Raw genomic sequence first — 19976 nt, forward strand, 5'->3', positions numbered from 1 at the left:
GGTACTTTCTCCAGCTCCTCCATTGGGGGGCCCTGTGATCCATTCACTAGCTGACCTTTTAAATTTTTGAAAGCTACAATTGAAGAAAAAAATAGAATTTATAAAAGAAACATTTAAAAATAGTAATGAAGGGCTAGAAAGAGAGCTAAGTGGTTAAGAGCACCGGCTGCTCTTCCAGAGGATCAGGGTTCAATTCTCAGCAGCCATATGGTGGCTCACAACCATTTCATCCAGTTCCAGAGGATTCAATACCCCCTTCAGGCTTCTCTGAGCACTGTATGCATATGGTACACAGCCATAAAAGTAAAATAAAGATAAACAGCCATAGACGTAAACTAAAGAAAAAGATATATTGATAAAAGAGGCGTGAGGTTTCTAGGTCAATACCAGCCTAACTCTTTCATGTTCTATGACTCAAGATTGCTGCTACCAGCCAGCTCTCATACGCAACTGTGAACCCTGAGGTACAATAATGACCGGCCTGGTAAGACCCGCCCAGTAGTGCAATAGTGGCATCAACATCAGTAGAGTAACCAATCACTTTCTAATAAGGTTTAAACTCCACTCGATGAAACCTGTGATCCAAGAACCTAGGGCTACACAGGTTATAGGCCTTAGGGGAAAACTACTACTACTGTTTTGTTAAATATAGTATTAAAGCAATTCCTAATGACTTATTGTTATACACATACCGCATCTCTCAATCCCCATCAGAGAAGCTTCTATTTGCAATAGATGGTGCTTAATAGAGACCCACAATTGACCAAGGTGCTGAGAACAAGAGGCTCACGAATTTTCAGCCCTAAATGGAACATATAATATGGCATCCCCTCCTCCTAAGGCTCAAGGATTACTGTGGAAGAAGGGATGGCAAGGGTAAGAACCAGGGTCAGTGGGTAACCACAAGGAAGTAGTGTCTTTTGGACACAGCAGGGCAGCCACACATATGAATTCCTGGTGGTTGCAACAGCATGTACAAGGCCTGTACAAGCCCAAGACATACCAAAGTCAGCATGGAGACAGGAGTTGGTCATAAACGCCCATCCCTAACCATGGAGTCAGAGAGACAGTTTCCTCTAAGAGTGGGAGCCCCTAGTAAGCCGACCATGCTCCAGTGGAAGACCACATATCCAAGAATATAAGAGCAGCAAAAACTGGTCTGGATGGCTTTTAAAAATAAAAAAGAGAGCCATGCCCTGTGCTGCACACCTCTAATCTCAGTACTTGGGAGGCAAAGGCAAGTCAATCTCTGAGTTCAAAAGCACCCTGGTCAACATACTGAGTTCCAGGACAGCCAGGGTTATGTATAAATACCCTGTCTCAAAGAAAGAGAAAGCAAGCATGCAAGCAAGCAAGCAAGCAAGCAAGCAAGCAAGCATAAAGTTCAGTGCGTAGGGAAGGAGAGGCGGATGTGGAGTTAGAGAGGTGATGAATGCAATCAAAACATCTTATGAAACTCTCAGAGAATTAATACATAGTATATAGTATATGAAACATTAAAAAGTTTCTATTTTATATACTTAAACACAAAATGTAAAAAAAATGTCAACTAGCACTTGAAAAGTATTATGTACAAAGTGTCTACAAATCACATTTGGCTTACAATCTTAAAAATATAGTTACTATTCTCAAAATAATTTTTTTACACATAAGGAAACAGATAGAATGACTAGCTGACTTGGTAAAAGGTCTTCAGGCAACACCCTGCTAGTATTCTTTCTAACAGTTCAGGGATGTGGTAGTTTGAATAAGAACGACCCCCACAGCCTCATACCAATGAGCACTTAAGTAAGTAAGGCACCAGGGAGTGGAACTACTTAAAGGATGACAAGGATTAGGAGCTGTGGCCTTGTTGGAAGACGTGTGTCATTGGAGGTGGGCGCTCAGCAGCACGCATGCAACAATGCTCCCTAGGATGATAAAAATGGAGTAAACTTCTGAAACTGTAAGCATGATCCCAGCTACATGCTGTATTTCATAATAAACCACGCCTTGGTCATGGTCTCTTCACAGACACAATAAAACAGTGGCTAAGACAACTGTTTTCTATAAGTCACAGAGAACCCAATATTCTCTATGAGTTTACATTAAAAAAATTACCAACGGGGCTAAAGAGATGACTTCATAGTTTATTAATAGTACTTGTTGCTCTTGCAGAAGACTGGCTGACAACCATCTTGCTCACCAGAATACATGTGGTACAGATACATACATCTAAAATGAATAAATCTAAAAAAAAAAAAATTCACCAGTTTTCCCTCAAAATGTTATATTTTATATTAATATATCTTCTTAAAATATTATATTTATTTAATGCAAAATTCAGTAAGTTTGCATTCCCTAAGTGGTGGTAGGTGGATCAACTATTGCAGCTGATCACAGTACACAAATGACAGCTTAAGCTTAACATTTTCCCGTTCTGTAAGTACAGGAACAGAGGAACATTTATGGTAAAGCACAATTCAAATCTGTAAATTTTCCAAAGAAAACATTAAAACCACTAGAATTATTTTTTTGTACAAATAGGACTACTGCAGAGATCACAACTGAGAAAAACATAAAATACTTTTAAAACGACACACTGGAAGAAATTCTATTCTCTCCTCTAAAGAAAACCACACACATATATACTCATAAATAATTTCTTTCCCTCTCCCCATCTAATAACCCTCTCCCTCTATTTCCTGTAACAATGAATGAAATTAACAACAGATGGTTACTGAAGTTCCTAATTATAACGTTTACAGAGCCAACTGTCATTGATTTACAAGTATTTTGCTGGATATATTATAGTTTATCTCACTTTATGTAGTGCCTTAAACACAACATTATTTTAGCACACTTACACTCCTCTACAGTTCTTTAGAAGCAAGAAATACATCTTTCTCATTAATCAACTATGCATTGGACTTCTTGGTAGTTGTTCAATAAGCTTGTTTGTTTGTTTGTTTTGAGATGGGGTATCAATACGTAGTCTGACTGGCCTAGAACTTACTATGTAGACGAGGCTAGACTTGAACTCACAGAGATCCACCTATCTCTGTCTCCTAAGTACGGAAATTAAAGATACTTGCCATCATGCTTGGTGCATTTGTTATTTTTAGTTCAATTAATATAGTAAAAATATGTAAAACAAAATATATCCCAGTCTAAAGGTTTCAAATACTGACCACTACACTGCATCTCATATGTACCTTCTCTGAAATTCAGATTTACCTTTAAATTATATTTGGCAGCATTATCCCCTTATTTTGTGGACTATAAAATAATTCTGTGATTTACAATCTCTGACTTCTTACATTTAATGACTAAAACCTTTGCAAAAGCATACATCAAAGAACATTTTTCTGGGGGCTACAGAGATGCCTTAGCAGTTAGGGGAACTTGCTGCTCTTGCAGAGGACTTGGCACCCACGTGGTGCACACACACAGGTGCAGGCAAAGAGTCATGCGGATACAATTTTAAAGAGAACATTTTTCATGGCCAGTGAGATGGCTCAGTGAGTAACAAAACCTTCCACCTAGCTGGAGGACCTGATTCCATCCCTGAAACCCGCACAGTGGGAGGAGAGAATGGACTCCTACCCGCTGTCTTTGGACCTTCACACTGCTCCTGGGCATCCATGCACTTCCTCATAAACATAGACATACAAGATGGAAGAAAATGTAATACATCTAAAACAGAAGAGGTTTTCTAATGCTGCTAGGGTAAAGGGGCAAATAGACAAAATGGGGAATATCTACAACTGTGTAAGGCATCATGGAGTTATATATAAATGACTCTCTTGCTTATCAAATCACTGTTATTGGGCAGAAAGACATCTCATTAACCATTATATTTTTAGTATGTGTTCTTAGGAGATGAAGATATGAATTTGATTATTATATGCATGAAAAACGTAATTAGTAGCTGGAACAAGTGGGGAAAAGAGCAAGATCTACATCAATGACTCAGGTTTCTGTCGCTGAACAAAACCAATTTGGAGAAGAAATCATCTTACATGTCCATATCACAGTTCATCATTAAGGGAAAACAGGGCAAGAACTCAAGGCAGAACCCTAGAGGCAGGGACTATTCACAGTCCATGAAAGAATGCTGCTTATTGATTTCTTATAGACCCCAGGACCTAGGGGTAGTACTACCCACAGCAGGCTGGGTACTCCCACATCCATCATTAACCAAGAAAATGACACAAACACACCACCAACAGGCTAGTTTGATGGGGGCGGTTCCTCAATTGAGGCTCTTTCTTCCCAGGCTACTCTAGTTTGTGTCAAGCTGACAAACACTAAGCAGCACAAAATGCAAAGAAAAGTATACAAATATCATTTTAAAAAAAGAGAAAGAACAACAGCAGACTCCATTTACACTAATAGTCTACTTTCCAAAAAAGAAATCAGGAAAAAAATCCAAGCAGAAGAACTTCCTCCCCACAAAGCAAGTTGTTAGGAGTGTATCTAACCACAGAAGGGAAGACCTCTTGACGTGAAAATTTCAAGATTCCAAAACAAAGATGTCACAGAATATTAGACAATGGGAAAATGTTCCATGTTCCTAGATGAGCAAAACTACTATTAAGAAGATATCTGTACTATCAAACTTAATGTACAGAATTAGTGTATACCTATGAATTTTTTCATGTCATATTTCACAAATAATACAAGATCTCATATAAAACCACACACACACACACACACACACACACAAACAACAACCAAAAACCCCAGAAACTACTCAAAACAATCCTAAGGAGTACGAACACTGCTGGAGGACTCACAACTCCTGACCGCAAACCTCCTAGAGCTGTAGTGACAAAGACAAACAGCATGGCGCTGCCATAACATAGACAGGACAATCATGGGATAAAACAGAGGAAACAAAACAGCAAGGCTATGCCCACTTAAGTTTTGACAAAAAGGGCAAAAACATACATCTGGGGAGGGGGAGAAGATAGCCTATCCAACAAACAGAGCCGGCAAAGCTTTCTATCTGAAGAAGAATTAAACTGTCATCTTTCACTTTGTTCAAAATCAGTTCAAAATGGATCAAAGACTGTCATTTAAAACCTGAAATACTGAAACTGAAGAAAATGCAGGGGATACTGTTCAAGATACTGGGGTAGGTAAGAACTTTTAAATAGAACACAAACAGCACAGGAACTAATCCCAAAGTAGCAAAGGTGGGCCTCCAGGAAAGAAAGGTTCTTTACAACAAAGGAAATAATCAGAAGAGTTAACAGACGGCCCACAGAATGGGAGAAGTCTATATCAGCTACACTTCAGACATGGGGCTAATATCCAGAATTTGCAAAGAAATAAAACTACCAATCAACAAATGAGTAAATTAACTAAGTATGTAGTTTCCCAAGAAGGCGGAAGAGGAGGAGGAGGAAGAAGAAATGGACAATAAACTATTGTAAAGAGTTCAATATCCTGAGCCATCATGGAAATGCAAATCAAAATTAGTTTGAGACACAAGCACACTTTACTTAGAATGGCTAGAGTCAAATTTAACAACAAATGTTGACGAGGGGCTGGTGAGATGGCTCAGCAGGTAAGAGCACCCGAGACTGCTCTTCCAAAGGTCCTTAGTTCAAATCCCAGCAACCACATGGTGGCTCACAACCATCCGTAACAAGATCTGACTCCCTCTTCTGGTGTGTCTGAAGACAGCTACAGTGTACTTACATGTAATAAATAAATAAATCTTTAAAAAAAAAATGTTGACGAGGATAGGGAGAGAAAAGAACCCTATTTACTAAGAGTGAGGGTGCAAATTAATACAGAGATTGTGAAAATCAGCTTGGAGATTTTTAAAGATTTTTTAAAAAGAACTACCATATGGCCCAGTTATTAATTCTCAGGCATATACCCACAGAACTCCTTGCCCTACCATGGAGATATTTGGACCCCTCTGTTTATTGTTGTTTTATTCACTATCGCACAGAATTGGAATTAACTAAGTTGTCTATCAACACATAAATGGATAATAAGAAAACTGGTTTCATATATTAGTGTGTATATTAATATTACTCAGCTTTAAAGAAAAATTAAGTTAAACAATTTGCAGGAAGCTGGACATGGTGGTGAATGCCTTTAGCCCCAGCACTTAGGAAGCAGTGATAGATAGATCTCTTTGAGTTTTGAGACCAGCCTGGTTTATATCATGAGTTTCAGACAGCCAGAGTAAGACCCAGTCTCAAAAATCAAAACAAAACAGCAAAAACAACGCCATAAGATGTCAGGAAAATGAACATTAAAATGTATATTAAGTAGGGTCACGATCACAGAAAGGAAAAAAGCATATGTTCTCTTTCCTATTCGTAATCTAGCCTGTGTGAGTATGTGTGTGTACGGTTGGTACAGGATAGCATGAAGAAACTACAACAGGCCTAACGGTAGGGGTGAGGAAGGACTGGATGCACTTAATGGGCATGGGTTATGAGAGAGGATAAGGCTAATTGTTTTTCTAGTTCAATTTGTCATGGATTTTTGTTTTGTTATGTTTTATTTCTGGTGATGGATAAGTGCATAAAAATATATTAGAAACTGAAAGGCTAGAGTTTAATTCAAGGTTTCTATAGCTTTCATTCCCATACAAGAATTTTAATCTGCAAATATGGCTGCTATGGCAAGGGGCCACATCCAAAAATATGATCCAGCTAAAATGCAGACACATCCTGAATTACAGTATGATCAGAACCGTATGCAGAAGTGCCCTTAATCCCTAACTATGAAGATAAGTTTGTAGAAGGAAGCAGACAAGTTTGAAAGTGACATCTAATTGAGAGGCAAAGTGAATCAGAGAAAGATTTGGAAGAATGATTCAGAGATAGGATATGCCCAACTCACAGAAGAAAAACAGAGGAAGAGAGGCTACTGAAGGGTGTGGTGTGGGCTGTGTGTATAAGACAGTTTTACAGAGACAGGTTATAACAATAAGCTAGACACAGATGAATACAAAATGAACCAGAGAATGAGATGAAGCCAGAAGACTAGAATATATTACATAAGAGTTAGTATCAGGCCAGGCAGAGCAATTCAGTCAGAAGCTGAGAGAAGCTGGATTGAATCAGTCAACTTGGAAAATTAGATTGTATTGAGGCTAGAATCTTCTAGGCCGAGGCCTAGGGACAGTTACAACAGAGAGGGAAACTCTGGGCTCAGCCCAAGGCTTATATTCACACAGCTCCTGGTAGGAGGTCAGGAGTGTCCTCTGCAGCCCCTGGCCAGGTGACAAAATATACATCCACTTTGTCCATCTTGGCTTCCAGATTGATCACAGACAGAAAAGCAGACATAGATAGAATACTCCAAACTTATCAATTGGTGGGAAACAAAGCTCCTCAAATTGCTCAACTATACAGGGGGGAGGAGGTATCGCCAGTGAATCCAGATGAGCCCCCAAATATAAAGGTCCATGAATCACCATAGAACAACATCCCAGACTCAAATAGTATGTAAAAGCAGAGAATGTAAAATGTAAATAGAATGTAAAAGCAGAAATCCAGCATGCAGGGGTCTAACATTCATTAAAATGCAGACCTGGGGGTAAACTTGAAGGCCCAATTTTAAAGCTGACTGGAGGAATTCCAGGGAGGAGTAGACAAACTTTATCTTGACGGTTGGCTTTATCTCTAGGGGTACAGGTGTTTCTTTGATAAGCTAGTGAACTGCAATTTTACTCGATCTAAATCTGTAGACCTGCATTTCTTAATTTTGTAGAGCTCCATTACTGCATGTTTGCCTGGTTCTTGATTTTGGAAGGAAAAATTAAGCCCATCCCTGGTGGACTCAGTGGCCCATTTCCAATCTCCGTCATTTGAAGTAACGCAACTCCAATCACTGCAAAAGTACCATCTGGGTCCTCCACACCAGGAGCTCTTAATATGCTTGGGGCAGCTATAGAACCCGTAGCTTCAGACCTCGTTAGGGGGTGTACTTCCGGCCGCAGGGACAAAAGTACAGGGTCGGCCACCATGCCCCCGGGGGTTCCATTTTTGAAGTGGCAAAAAGTATTTCCCCTGATTGGGATAGTACTTGCCAAGTGAGAGTCATGGGCTGATGCAGGTTGTCACTCTTTTTCTAAATTGCGCCAGAGGAGGCGGCATAGGCGCAGCTTAAGAGGATCAGCAGTCTTTTCCACTTCCCAATCATCTTGGGGTTGATCAGGAGCTCGCTTCACACGAGAGACGTGGATCCAAGCAGAGATGCCTTCTACTTTAACAGTGGTGGAGGTGGTCAGCAGCACTATGTAGGGGCCCTTCCAATGAGGCTCTAGATTTCCAGCTTGGTGTCGTTGGATGAGAACTACGTCTCCCACCTGGAACTGGTGTGGCACCGTCAAATCTCCTGGTTCATAGGCTTTTTTGAGCTGCTCCCAGGCTGTATTTCTGACCACTTCTAGGGCTTTTATACATGCAAACAATGAAGGACCAGGGTTAAATTCTGGAGGATCTAACACTCCCCCCACCTTGGTGAGTGGGGGAGGCCCCCCGTAAAGGATCTCATAGGGAGTGAGCTTAAGCTTTCCCGAGATGTTCTTGACGCGGAAAAAGGCAAAGGGAAGGAGAGCTATCCAGTCATTTCTGCCAGTCTCTATGGACAATTTGGTTAAGGTCTCTTTTAAGGTTCTATTCATCCTCTCTACCTGTCCTGAACTCTGGGGTCTATAAGCACAATGTAATTTCCAATTAATCCCCAGTTGGGTGGCCAGTTCCTGACTTACCTGGGCAACAAAGGCAGGTCCAATATCGGACCCTATTACCTTAGGTATCCCGAATCATGGAAAGTTTTCTTCCAGGATTTTCTTGACCATGACATTAGCAGACTCCTTTTTAGTTGGGTAGGCTTCCACCCATCCTGAAAAGGTGTCTATAAAAACTAAGATATTTGTTACCATATTTAGCTGGTTTTACTGCAGTAAAATCTACTTCCCAATAGGCTCCAGGGCGGTCTCCTTGTAGTCTTCTTCCTGGAGGGTATCTTGAATGTCCTGTATTAGTCATGGCACACGGTACACAGTTTCTGACCACGGCCGCCTCCGCGACATTGGAGAGTCCCAAAACATAATAGTTGGAAAACTTAACTAAAGTCTGTAGATGTTTGGCCCCTAGATGGGTTAACTGATGTAAATTAGTAACATATCTCTTTCCCTCTTTTGGGGGCAAAACCACTTTTCCATCTTTAGCTTCTCTCAGGCCATAGGGATTTTCAAACGTGAAGCCTAATTTATTCACTTGTTGATAGTGTTCTGGGGTGTAGTTGAAGCTGACCTCCAAGGAACGATAGGGGTTTTCAAATTGATTATGCCAGGTTTTCACAATAAGGACCATGGGTCCTTCTGCTGGCTTTTTTTTTTTTTTTTTTTTTTTTTTTTGCTTCTTGGTCAGCCATCTGATTACCTCTAGCCACAGGATCTCGGCCTCTTTGATGTCCCAGACAGTGTATGATGGCCACTTTGGCTGGCATGTGAATAGCCTCAAGGAGACTCAGAATCTCTTCTTTATTTTTAATATCTTTGCCTGTTGACGTTAACAATCCCCTCTGCCTGTAGCTGGCACTGTGGACATGGGCTGTAGCAAAAGTATACCTGCTATCGGTGTAGATGTTGATAGGCTGTCCCTCAGCCATCCGAAGGGCCTGGTTGAGGGCAATCAGCTTGGCTTCCTGGGCCGACGTACCCTCTGGCAGGCTGCTGGCCCACACCACATGTTTGCTATCTACCACCGCCTCCCCTACCATCCTTTTACCCTCTACCAAAAAGCTGCTTCTGTCTGTATACCAGTTTGAAATGCCCGGCCATGGCTGGTCACGCAGATCACTCCGGACCCCTGTCTCTTCCACAAGGATGTCAGCACAGCAGTGGAGAGGCAAAGAGACTTCTGTCTCAGGTAGGAGGGTAGCAGGGTTGAGGATAGTAGGAGGGGCAAATGCTACCCACTCAGTCAACAGCAGACTCTGATAGTGAGTCATTCGGGCGTTGGTCATCCATTGGTCTGGGGGCTGGCGGATAATGCTTTCAAGAGAGTGGGGGCCACCACAGTTATCTGTTGTCCCAAAGTTAACTTGTTGGCATCCTTAACAAGCAAGGCTACCACTGCAATGGCCTTCAGACATGTGGGCCATCCACTGGCCACTGGGTCCAGTTTTTTAGACAGATATGCCACAGGCCTTTTCCATGGCCCTAGAGTCTGAGTAAGAACCCCTCTGGCCCACCCTTTCATCAACATAAAGGGTGAAGGGCTTGGTTAAATCTGGCAGTGCCAAGGCCAGCGCAGTCAACAGGGCCTCCTTAATATTCTCAAAGGCTCTCTGATGTTCTGATGTCCATTTAAATTCCCCACTTTCCTTAGTCAGGGGATAGAGGGAGGCAGCCAGTGTTGCAAACCCAGGTATCCAAAGTCTGCAGAACCCAACAGTGCCTAAGAATTCTCTCACCGGCCTCAGAGTAGCCGGTGCTGGTATCTGAGTCACAGTCTTTTTCCTAGCCTCCGTCAGGCACTGCTTCCCATCCCGAAGAGTATATCCCAGGTAGACAACTTCCATTTGACATAACTGGGCCTTTTTAGCAGAGGCCCAGTACCCCAACTCACCCAGTTCAGCTAACAGTCTTTCCGTCCCTTACCTGCATTTTTGCTCTGAGGTTGCAGTAAGGAGTAGATCATCTAGGGGTTTTCAGCTCGGAAGGAGGCTAAATCTCAATGCACAACCTCATCAAAAAGGGTGGGGGAGTTTTTGAACCCCTGGGGTAACCACGTCCAGGTCAGTTGTCACGTTTGTCCAGTGTCAGTGTCTCTCCACTCAAAGGCGACTGGAGGGATGTAACTTTAAACAGAAGAAAGCATCTTTTAAATCAAGTATTGTATACCACTTTTGTTCTCGGGGGTGCAAGCTGAGGAGGTTATAGGAGTTAGGAACAGTTGGGTGAATGTCTTGGACGCTCTTGTTGACCTCTCTTAGATCTTGGACAGGTTGATAGGCACTCGTGCCGGGTTTCTTTACTGGCAACAGAGGAGCATTCCAGGGCGACTGGCAAGGCATCAAAATACCTTGTTGCAATAGTTTCTGAATATGTGGCCTAATTCTATCCCTAGCCTCGCAGCTCACTGGGTATTGCCGCACCCCTATAAGGGTAGCATCCATTTTCAGTCCCACAACCATGGGGGGTACTCTGACAGCCACCCCCAATACCTCCGGTCTCTGCCCATGCCCTAGGAAAGGCAGTCTACCATACCAGTCTCTTAGGTCTGGCACCTCCGCTTTGTCTTGCATTCATGTAGGCGATACTCTTCTTCGAGTTATAGGGCCAGGACCATGGAGGCAGGGGATTCCCAACTTACTCTTGGCCCTTTTTGAGTGAATCTAATCTGGGCCTTCAGTTTAGTCAAAAGATCTCTCCCTAGAAGCAGTGTGGGACACTCAGGGGTGACCAAGAACAAGTGACTCACTTGTCTTTTCCCTAAATCTACAGTACATGTAGTGGTCCAAGGGTATTATTTCTGGCCTGCGGCTCCAATTACTATGGTTTCTTTTGTTTTGTTTTTGAGCTTCCCCAATGGTTGTTTCAACACAGAGTGTTCTGCCCCGGTATCTACTAGAAAGTCCATAGGGGTCCCCACCACAGTCAGGGTTACCCTAGGCTCGGGGAGGGGGTCCGAGCCCCATCTCCCCTAGTCATCATCTTCGAGAGTCATGACCTTAGGGGCATTTCCCACTCTTCTTAGGGCATTCTCGCGCCCAATGTCCCTTCTCTTTGCAGTATGCACATTGGTCCTTTTCCAGAGTTTTCTGAACAGGTCCTCTTCCACAAGGTCTAGGTTTCCTGTTGCCCAGGTACCCTGTCTGTCTACTCTCAGATCTACTTCTTCTCTCACACTCTCCTACTACGGCGGCCAGAATCCTGCTTAAATTTCTCTCCTGCCTCTGATCCCTCCTATTTTCTCTTTCTTTCTTCCTTGCGCTTCTCTCTTTCTTTTCTTCCTCTGTTTCTCTCCTGTTAAATACTTTCTCTGCCTCTCTAAGTCCTGTAAAGCCATGGCATGTAACCCTTCTAGTATCTGTAACTTTCTTTTAATGTCTGATGATGACTGCCCTATAAAAGCCATAGCTACCGTGGCTTGTTGACCCTCCGAGGTGGGGTCAAAGGGAGTGTAGCGTCTGTAAGCCTCCATTAATCTCTCTAGAAAAACAGACGGGGGCTCAGCTGGCCCCTGCATAACTTCTCTTACCTTTGCCAGATTGGAGAGGCATCTTGCCGCTCCCTTGAGACCTGCCACTAGAGCCCTGCGGTAAACTGTCAACCTCTCCCTACCTTGAGCCCTGTTGTAGTCCCAAGTGTGGTCTATCGAGAGGGAACCCCACGTTTATCTCGTTGGACAGGTTGATTGGGGCCCTGTTTGTCCCTGGGACGTTTTTTCCAAGCCTTTAAGAGGATTCTTTCTTTTTCTTCCGTGGTAAAAAGAACCTGCAAAAGCTGCTGGCAATCATCCTCAGTGGGCTGATGAGAGAACATTAATGACTCCACCAGGCTGGTTAGTCCAGCTGCATTTTCTGAAAAAGTAGGATTTCCAGTTATAGAGATCAGCTGATGAGAATGGCTAGTACTGAAGAGTTTGGAGAGAGTGGGGGTCGGCCGGTGGCCCCACTGCGCACAAAGGAAAGGCAGACATGGTGTCAGGAACCCCATCTGCGGAGGGACTCTGTGCGCTCTGGCTTTGGGTTCCAGCCACCAGCCCCAGGGCCAGGCTCTGGAAGCTGTGGATGCGCAGGAGCCGGAGCGGGCAGGAGATAGGGAGGAGGAAAAGGTTCTGGCCACTCAGGAGGCCCCTCAATCTCGGGATAGATCTTGGGGAGAGCTGAGGGCCCAGGTGAAGGCTCCTTTTCAGGAGGATCCTTGGGTTTCACTTTTGGTCCATGGAGAGCCAGGGCTTGGGAGCCTGGCTTCCGTTTTGGGATGCACAGTTTGATCCATGGGGGTGGATTCTGGACGAGGTCTTGCCACACAGTTATGTAGGGTTGCTGGTCCAGGTAGGACCCAGGTCCGTCATGAAAGACAATGGCTTTAACTTCAAAGATTACAGTCAGGTCAAAAGTCCCCTCTGGTGGCCAGCCCACATCAAATGTTGGCCACTCAGAAGCACAGAAAGTCCGCCAAGGTCCCTTCTTGATCTCCATTGAAAGATTGTGGGCCCTTGACCTAATTTCAGTCCAGTGATCTAAGGTCAAACTTAGGGGGGTTGTCACAGTCTGTCCCATTGTCCAGGTGACAAAAAACACAAAACAGACACAGAAGAAATACACACAAAGACTAACAAATGTCTGCCACCTCTTAGGCAGACAAAACCAATCCAAAGATGCAGAAGATCAGGCTGGTGAGTAGTTCTTTCAATCCAGGAAGACTACCGAGTCTTCACCCCCATCCCAGTCGGACTCCTGGAGTCGTTCCCCTCCCTCCGAGGCATCCCCCAGAGGGGCAGTCAGTGATCCTAGCACATCTGCCGATCACACTCCTTGTCTCAAGACTTGGGTCTCTGTCTCCCGTGAGACGTGAGACGTTGCGACTGCAAACCGAAAGTTTGAAACCAAAATTCGCCGGCACACAGAAACAGTTCTGAAGTTGCTGGGGAAATTTTCCGATTTCAGCCCAACAACCAAACTGCAACCACCTGACAGTGGGCTACAGCGGTTGGCAAACACATAGGTTCAAGGAATGGTCAGAACATTCTGCACAAACATTTTCTGAATCAGTGGAGCAAGTTAGACTTTTACTTTCTGCCAATAGTGAGGTCCATTTTGGACACACATCTAGAGGCTTTCATGGGATTTTTACTCTCTGTCAGGATCTTTCAACATCACACAGACACACAAACTCTACTAAAAGCCCAAAGTATGTTGTTCTGCTAGACTTTATGGTGCACTAGGAGTATAAGGATGGATGACCTCAAACAAGGCCATGTGCAAGCCCCGTCTCAAGTAAATGCACATAAATAACTTGACATTCAACCCAGTGTGTGCATGTACGCAAAATCTTCTCTCAGGTAGAGAACCAAAAACTAGCCTACAATATGAATGTGTCTAAACAAAACACTTCCATCAAACAGGAATGAAGCTGAAAAAAGACAGCTCAGGAGGCCAGGACTCAACAGTATTAGCTGATCTATCACATAATATATCTAATCTCTGCTGATGACTTCAAGTTCTGAGACAACATGATGGTTTCTTGTACAAATTTCCTACAGAAAGAAAAAAATAACTAGCAGGAAGACCGATATGCAATTTACTTGGTAGGTATTTCAAAGAATGTTAATTGATTATTAAGTTTGGCCTCAGCATCTTCATTTCAGTAAGAACTTCTAAAATGTATATCATACACACATGATTTATGAGAGTGGCTTACAAGCTGTGTCTCTCAGCAGAAAGTCCAAGAATCTAATAGTTGTTCAGTCCACATGGTTGGATATCTCAGGTGGTCTTCAGTATACATCATTGGAATCCTGAAGAAGCAGGCTCTAATGCCAGTAAGACTGTGGACAAGCACCCAGAAGGCAAAAGTGTCTTTCTTCCCCATCCTTTATAGAGGCTGCCATGAGAAGGGGTGGCTGAGATTTAGGGTGTCTGCCAACCTCAAAAGACCCAATTAACTAAAAATCCTTCATAGGTGTGCCCAGTTGCTTGGGTTTGGTTAATTCCATATGCAGTCAAGTTGACAACCAAGAATAGCCATCACCTGGAGCCTTTGCTCCTACTGAAGGAACCACTGCATACAGTAAGATGTACAACTAGCATTCATGCTAGGTTTTACTGTTTTTGAGAACACTGTCCAAAGATTTTGGAGGTTATTTTAATTAAAATCACCCTAAGAAGAAAAACAAAAGAACCATTTCCCAGAGCTTAAACATCAAGTACGTCTGCGGTTGCAGCATTAGGCCAGTGGCTGGCTGGTATTTAAAAATGCTCTTCTAATGTTGCATGGTTCAGGAAAGCATGGTTAATGAGCAACGGCACAGTCTACAAGGATAGATGTGAGGAAGAGGCAGTAAGTGGACTACACACACCAGGAGGATCAGTCCTACCATGAACCACATCTGAAAGAGGTTGTCAGGAAAGGGAAAAAGAAGAATGGCTGAAGAATTGATCATGTAGTTGAGATCTGTGGATGTGCCTGTTCTTAGTATTTTTATGATGTTAGTTCCACCCAAGTCACAGTTCCACCCAAGTCACAGAACTGTTCGCTCTGCAGATGTCTTAACATCTCATGACAATTACAGCTTTCTAAAATGCTTTCGTCACTTTCTTCCATCTACCAACCACCTAGCTTTGTTCATCAACATTAAGCAGTACCTTTGAGTAGAAAATACCAGGAGTGTTTTCCTGCTCATTCACCCTCCATCCACCCCCAACCTCCTCCACCCACCCACTCCCACCTGCCCCCATCCACTTCCCAGACAAGGTCTTGCTCAGTAACTCAAGCTGGTCCTGAACTGCTGACCCTTCTATACCAGTTTCTAGAGTGCTGGGATAGCACACATATTGAACACCAAGCATGTGTGTGGTCTGTACTGGGCCCCAGGCGATGTACTGAGCTTTAGCCAGACTGAAGAGACCCAGGCACTGGATGCTCTCAGGTGTGCTGCCTTCTCCATCCAGGTGTTAATCACACTATGGGAAACTAAAACTGAAAACTGCATTTGTAATACACCAGTAAAGATACATGCTGAAATAAGAGCACATTTATTTGTTTCTCTAATTAGGGGTACTTCTCTGAGCAAGAAATATTTAAGCTAAAATCTTCAAAGGAAGAGGAGTCAGACAAGATGAGGCAGTCTTCATTTTGACAAAGAAAACATGGACAGAGATTCTGTATCTACTTATTGCCTTTGGTTTAAAAACACAAAAAAACCCAAAAACCACCTGCTTTTTTGCACTCTTCACCCAAACTGATCTTATCAAGATGGCCAGTGACCTTTCAAACAACAAAGTTACAATTTACAAAAGCTTAAATAATCTTTTTTTTTTTTCAACTCTGGAATGAGGCAACACTTCATTCCATCAAATAAGCTGAGCCTTTCATTGTCACACAGAGGTCAGTTTCACAGCTAGGGAGGCTAAAACACAGCAGAAACAAGAGCAGACTGGGCTCTTCAAAGTTACCTTCCACCAGAGGTCAGGACAGAGAGACCAGACAGAACAAAAGAAAGTAACTGGTTAACACCAGATTCCTTCCTGTCACCCTCTCGAAGGACTGAAGAAAGGCCTCAAAGCAGAGGGAACAGGATCATCACACCCAATTGCGAGCTTGGGAAATTCACTCCCTCTGGTTCTCCTGATTTCTCAGGTCAGATAACAACTCAGTTTCAGTCTGGAAACATGGAACATTAGCACTTTGATTGGGGGAGTGGTAGAAGAGGGTCTGACCTGGGGGGACAGCAGGTGGGACAGGGACAGGAGCTCAAGTCCTTGCAATGGCTTCTGTAACTTCTATTAAAAGTCCCTGCAGTGGTCCATTAGTCCTTATGCCACTGCACCTAGAACAGCATTTAAGCATTCCTTCCTCGTTCTGTCTTCATTTTGCTTCTAGGAAACACTGAGGTTTTTCCCTCTACACTGGCTGCTCCTTCAGAATCACTTTGTGGAAAACTTCAAATTCATTGAACGTCATGGAATGTACCCTCCTTTGGCAAAACCAACACCCATTATCAAAACATTACAATGAAACCTCCAACTGTCTCTGCAGCTAAGTCTTCCTCATTTCTCTTCCATATCCCAAGGCATATGGCCAATCTACTGACCTCTTCCCTATTCCATATACCAACATGCATGCTTCTCCATGACAGCAAGTCATGCTTCCTTTGTTTTACTATCTTGTTTCCTGTGGAACACGGTCTTAATACATTGCTCAGGCTGGCTTCAAACTCCTGCCTTCTCACCCCCCAGTTAAAGGATGACAGACATGTACCACTTGGTCCAATTTCAAAAATCTCATTTTCAAGTGGTTCTGTAGCACAGGTTCCTCTGGACCAGTCCTTCCATGTCTCCTCTGCCCATACCTTGTGTCCCTCTTGAATCCTTAATCCCACCTGGATGATTAAATTGCTATCGGATGACCTTTAGAACTCACAACAGCCTTGATTTCCATAATTCTTCCTTTCTTTAGTTCTGCTACAAATAGTAACTGCTGTTGCATCAAAGAATGCAAAGTATATAATTTAACTTGAAGAAAGGTAACTGGAGGAGCTTATAAAACCCAAAACAAAACACCCCGTACTCCCAAATTCCCAAATAAAAACCAGGGCTGCTGGTCAACTGTGACACTCTGGAGAATTAAGCCCACCCAGAACAAGGCAGAGAAAACTCTGCACCACTCCCCCGCCCAGTGCACTCTTCCTGCCCATGGTCTGTGTCACCCACTCCCAATAGCAAAGCCCTTTGTACCCAACCTCCCACCCTCAGCTTTGAGGCTAAAAGACATTCTCAATATTGGAGGCCTTTGAATAGGGCAACTCCACCCTGCAAGCTCATCTTCTAACAGCTGTCCTGAGGTGGCCGGCAACCTGCACATCCATCCAGCAATGGTCCTCCTCCCACTGCAAAGGAAGCTTTTTTCCCCACAGCCAAGCACCTTTCATTCCTTCCTAACTGGCTGTCATGGTTTCCTTTGCTATGTACTCTACATTACTTATTTACTATCTTAGAATACAAGCTCAGTGACGTCCTACTGAAGAGAAGGCACTTGTTGACTGAAGCCTTATGCTATTCATTTGGCCTTCATTTTCCTTGGGATGAAGACTTCCCTGACTTTCTAAGACTGGGCTAAATGTTCCTCTAGCCAACAATATCAAATAGTATTACAACTGTATTTTACACATAAGTGTTTGTTTTGGTTTGGTTTGTTTTTCCGAGACAGGGTTTCTCTGTGTAGCCCTGGCCTGGCTGTTGTGGAACTCACTTTGTAGACCAGACTGGCCTCGAACTCAGAAATCCGCCTGCCTCTGCCTCTCAAGTGCTGGGATTAAAGGCGGGCACCACCACCGCCCGGCCACATAAGTGTTCTAGTAAGATGAGGGGTTATATCTTTTCCACTCTTCTGTAGAGGGATGGATTTCAATTCAGCAACATAGCTACTCTGGTTAGAACACAGATACACCCTTAGTACACACCTTTAATCCCAAACAATGAAGGCAAAGTTTGTAGAAGGAAGCAGCTTTGTTTGAAAGTGAAGTCTAACAGAGAGGGGAACAAAGTGATGAATCAGAAAAAGACTCGATAGACTAGGATCTGCCCAACTCTCATGAGAGAGGAGAGAGAGGCAACATAGGATGGAGCAGACAGAGGGAGAGAGGAAAGAGACAGTGTTACCGGGAGAGTTTTACAGAGACAGGGTGAAGAGAGAACAAGCTAGACATGACAGGCTGAGCCAGAGAATAAGGAGGAGCCAGAAGATTAGAACAGATTGCTAGAGTTAGTTTGAAGCCAAGCAGAGCAATTCAGTCAGAAGCAAGAGACGCCAGTTTGAATCAGTCAGAGGAGTTTGGGCCAAAACAGCTAAGTTGAACCAGAGAGCAAGAATTCGGAAAGAACTGGAAAGAGTGAGCTTATTCAGCAGCAAGTCTCAAAAGCTGAAAACACTCTAGGCCTTTACGAAAGCTAGAAGCTTCCAGGATTGGGCCTAGATTAGCAGATGGAGGCAGTAAGCCTCCAGACAGCAATTACAGCAGGAGAATAAAAGTTATTGTTACACTTTTCTCATGTTAAAAGCCTCATTAATTTTTATGGTTTTGGATTTTTCAGTGAGTGTATTGTTTGCATGTATGCCTGTGCCCCAGGTTTATGCCTGGTGTCTACTGAGGTTAGAAGTCATCAGATCCTCTGGAACTAAAGTTATGAATGGCTGTGAGCTGCCAAGTTGGGGCTGAGAATCGAACTTAAGTACTGTATAAGAACAATTCTTAACTACTGCACCATCTCTTTAGTTCCAGATTAATATTTTATGACTATGTTTACTTTGTAAAACAAAAGATTAAAATCGAATCCGATTACCAGTCTATTAAAAACCTTCCAAAAACACCTTTAGAGAAATGACCATATCGTTCAAAGATAACACATTTAGGAGGTTTTTATAGGCTTCTTTTCATACAGAACCTTCCAAACTTAAGGACATTGGAAGTTCTTTTCAGTCTCACACAAAAGAGACTTGCTTTCAAAGATCCCCTTCGGATGCTATCTGACTGAGCCAAGACAGCACAAGACAGATCCCTGTAAGGGCAAAGGTGCAATGGCAACGCTTAGGGATTCCTAATCCATTCAGCACAGGCCTACGTGCAAGAAGACAGAGGAAGCAGCGGAGTCGGTTTTTTGTTTTGTTTCTTTTCTTTTTTTTTCCAGTTTGCCTGTCTTAAGGCTGCTCCTTGGCCTTCCAAACAATGATCCCCAAATCCTTGCCTCAGTCACACACCCAAAGGTGTTGGGCACCTGCACTATTTCTCTCCCGGCAAGCCACGACGGAAAGGAAGCAATCCCAGATGGTGTCGGCACCAGAGTTTCCGAGGAAAAAACATTTTCACTGAACGGGTCACAACCAAGCCTACCACGCTTACCAGATGGACGCTCCCAGTTAACCACGGCCTCCAGAACCGTTGGTTCGCGGGCAAAGACAAGTGTCGCGGTGGCATCTGGGAGTTGTAGTTTCTGTCGCAAACAGAGCGCGTAGTTAACATTACAACTACATTTCCCAAAAGCCAACGCAAAGCCCTGCCTGCTGAATCTGGGCTTGGCTGTCACTCATAATTCTATCCCATTTTTACTAGGAATACTATAGAGCACCTTTATTTGTTCGGTTTTTCTTGTGCGATAGACATCTCCGGGCATCTGTACTGCTTACTTTTCTTTCCCCTTCTTCAAACCAGCGCCTCCAAACGTCGAGAACGGACAACACCGCGGAAAGCGCATGCGCCCTGACCGGCGTTGCGCATGCGCAG

The 19976-nt window shown here is 43.5% G+C and overlaps 2 protein-coding genes across 4 annotated transcripts in view; both read right to left on the reverse strand.

Moving 5' to 3' along the window:
* Cep57l1 (centrosomal protein 57 like 1) overlaps positions 1–19944 on the reverse strand; it is a 68412-nt gene extending 48468 nt beyond the window's left edge. For 2 of the 3 annotated variants that reach the window (XM_029482850.1, XM_021174105.2), the window contains exon 1: positions 19596–19670. In XM_029482850.1, the coding sequence (XP_029338710.1) occupies positions 19596–19670 (75 nt within the window). Of the gene's footprint in view, positions 1–19595; positions 19671–19821 lie in introns of those variants that run through there. The other variant, XM_021174106.2, reaches the window with a different exon arrangement.
* LOC110303982 (MAGE-like protein 2) lies at positions 11553–13606 on the reverse strand. The gene has a single exon (XM_021175234.1). It carries the CDS (start codon positions 13255–13257, stop codon positions 12676–12678), a length of 582 nt encoding a protein of 193 aa, XP_021030893.1. The 5' UTR covers positions 13258–13606; the 3' UTR covers positions 11553–12675.
* Positions 19945–19976: the final 32 nt, after the last annotated feature.

Source organism: Mus caroli, chromosome 10, assembly GCF_900094665.2.
Source record: "Mus caroli chromosome 10, CAROLI_EIJ_v1.1, whole genome shotgun sequence".
NCBI lineage: Eukaryota > Metazoa > Chordata > Mammalia > Rodentia > Muridae > Mus > Mus caroli.

Bases quoted from the DNA above. Each gene is read 5' to 3' on its own strand.
- LOC110303982 (XM_021175234.1), bottom strand. From the start codon at position 13,257: ATGGGACAGACTGTGACAACCCCCCTAAGTTTGACCTTAGATCACTGG.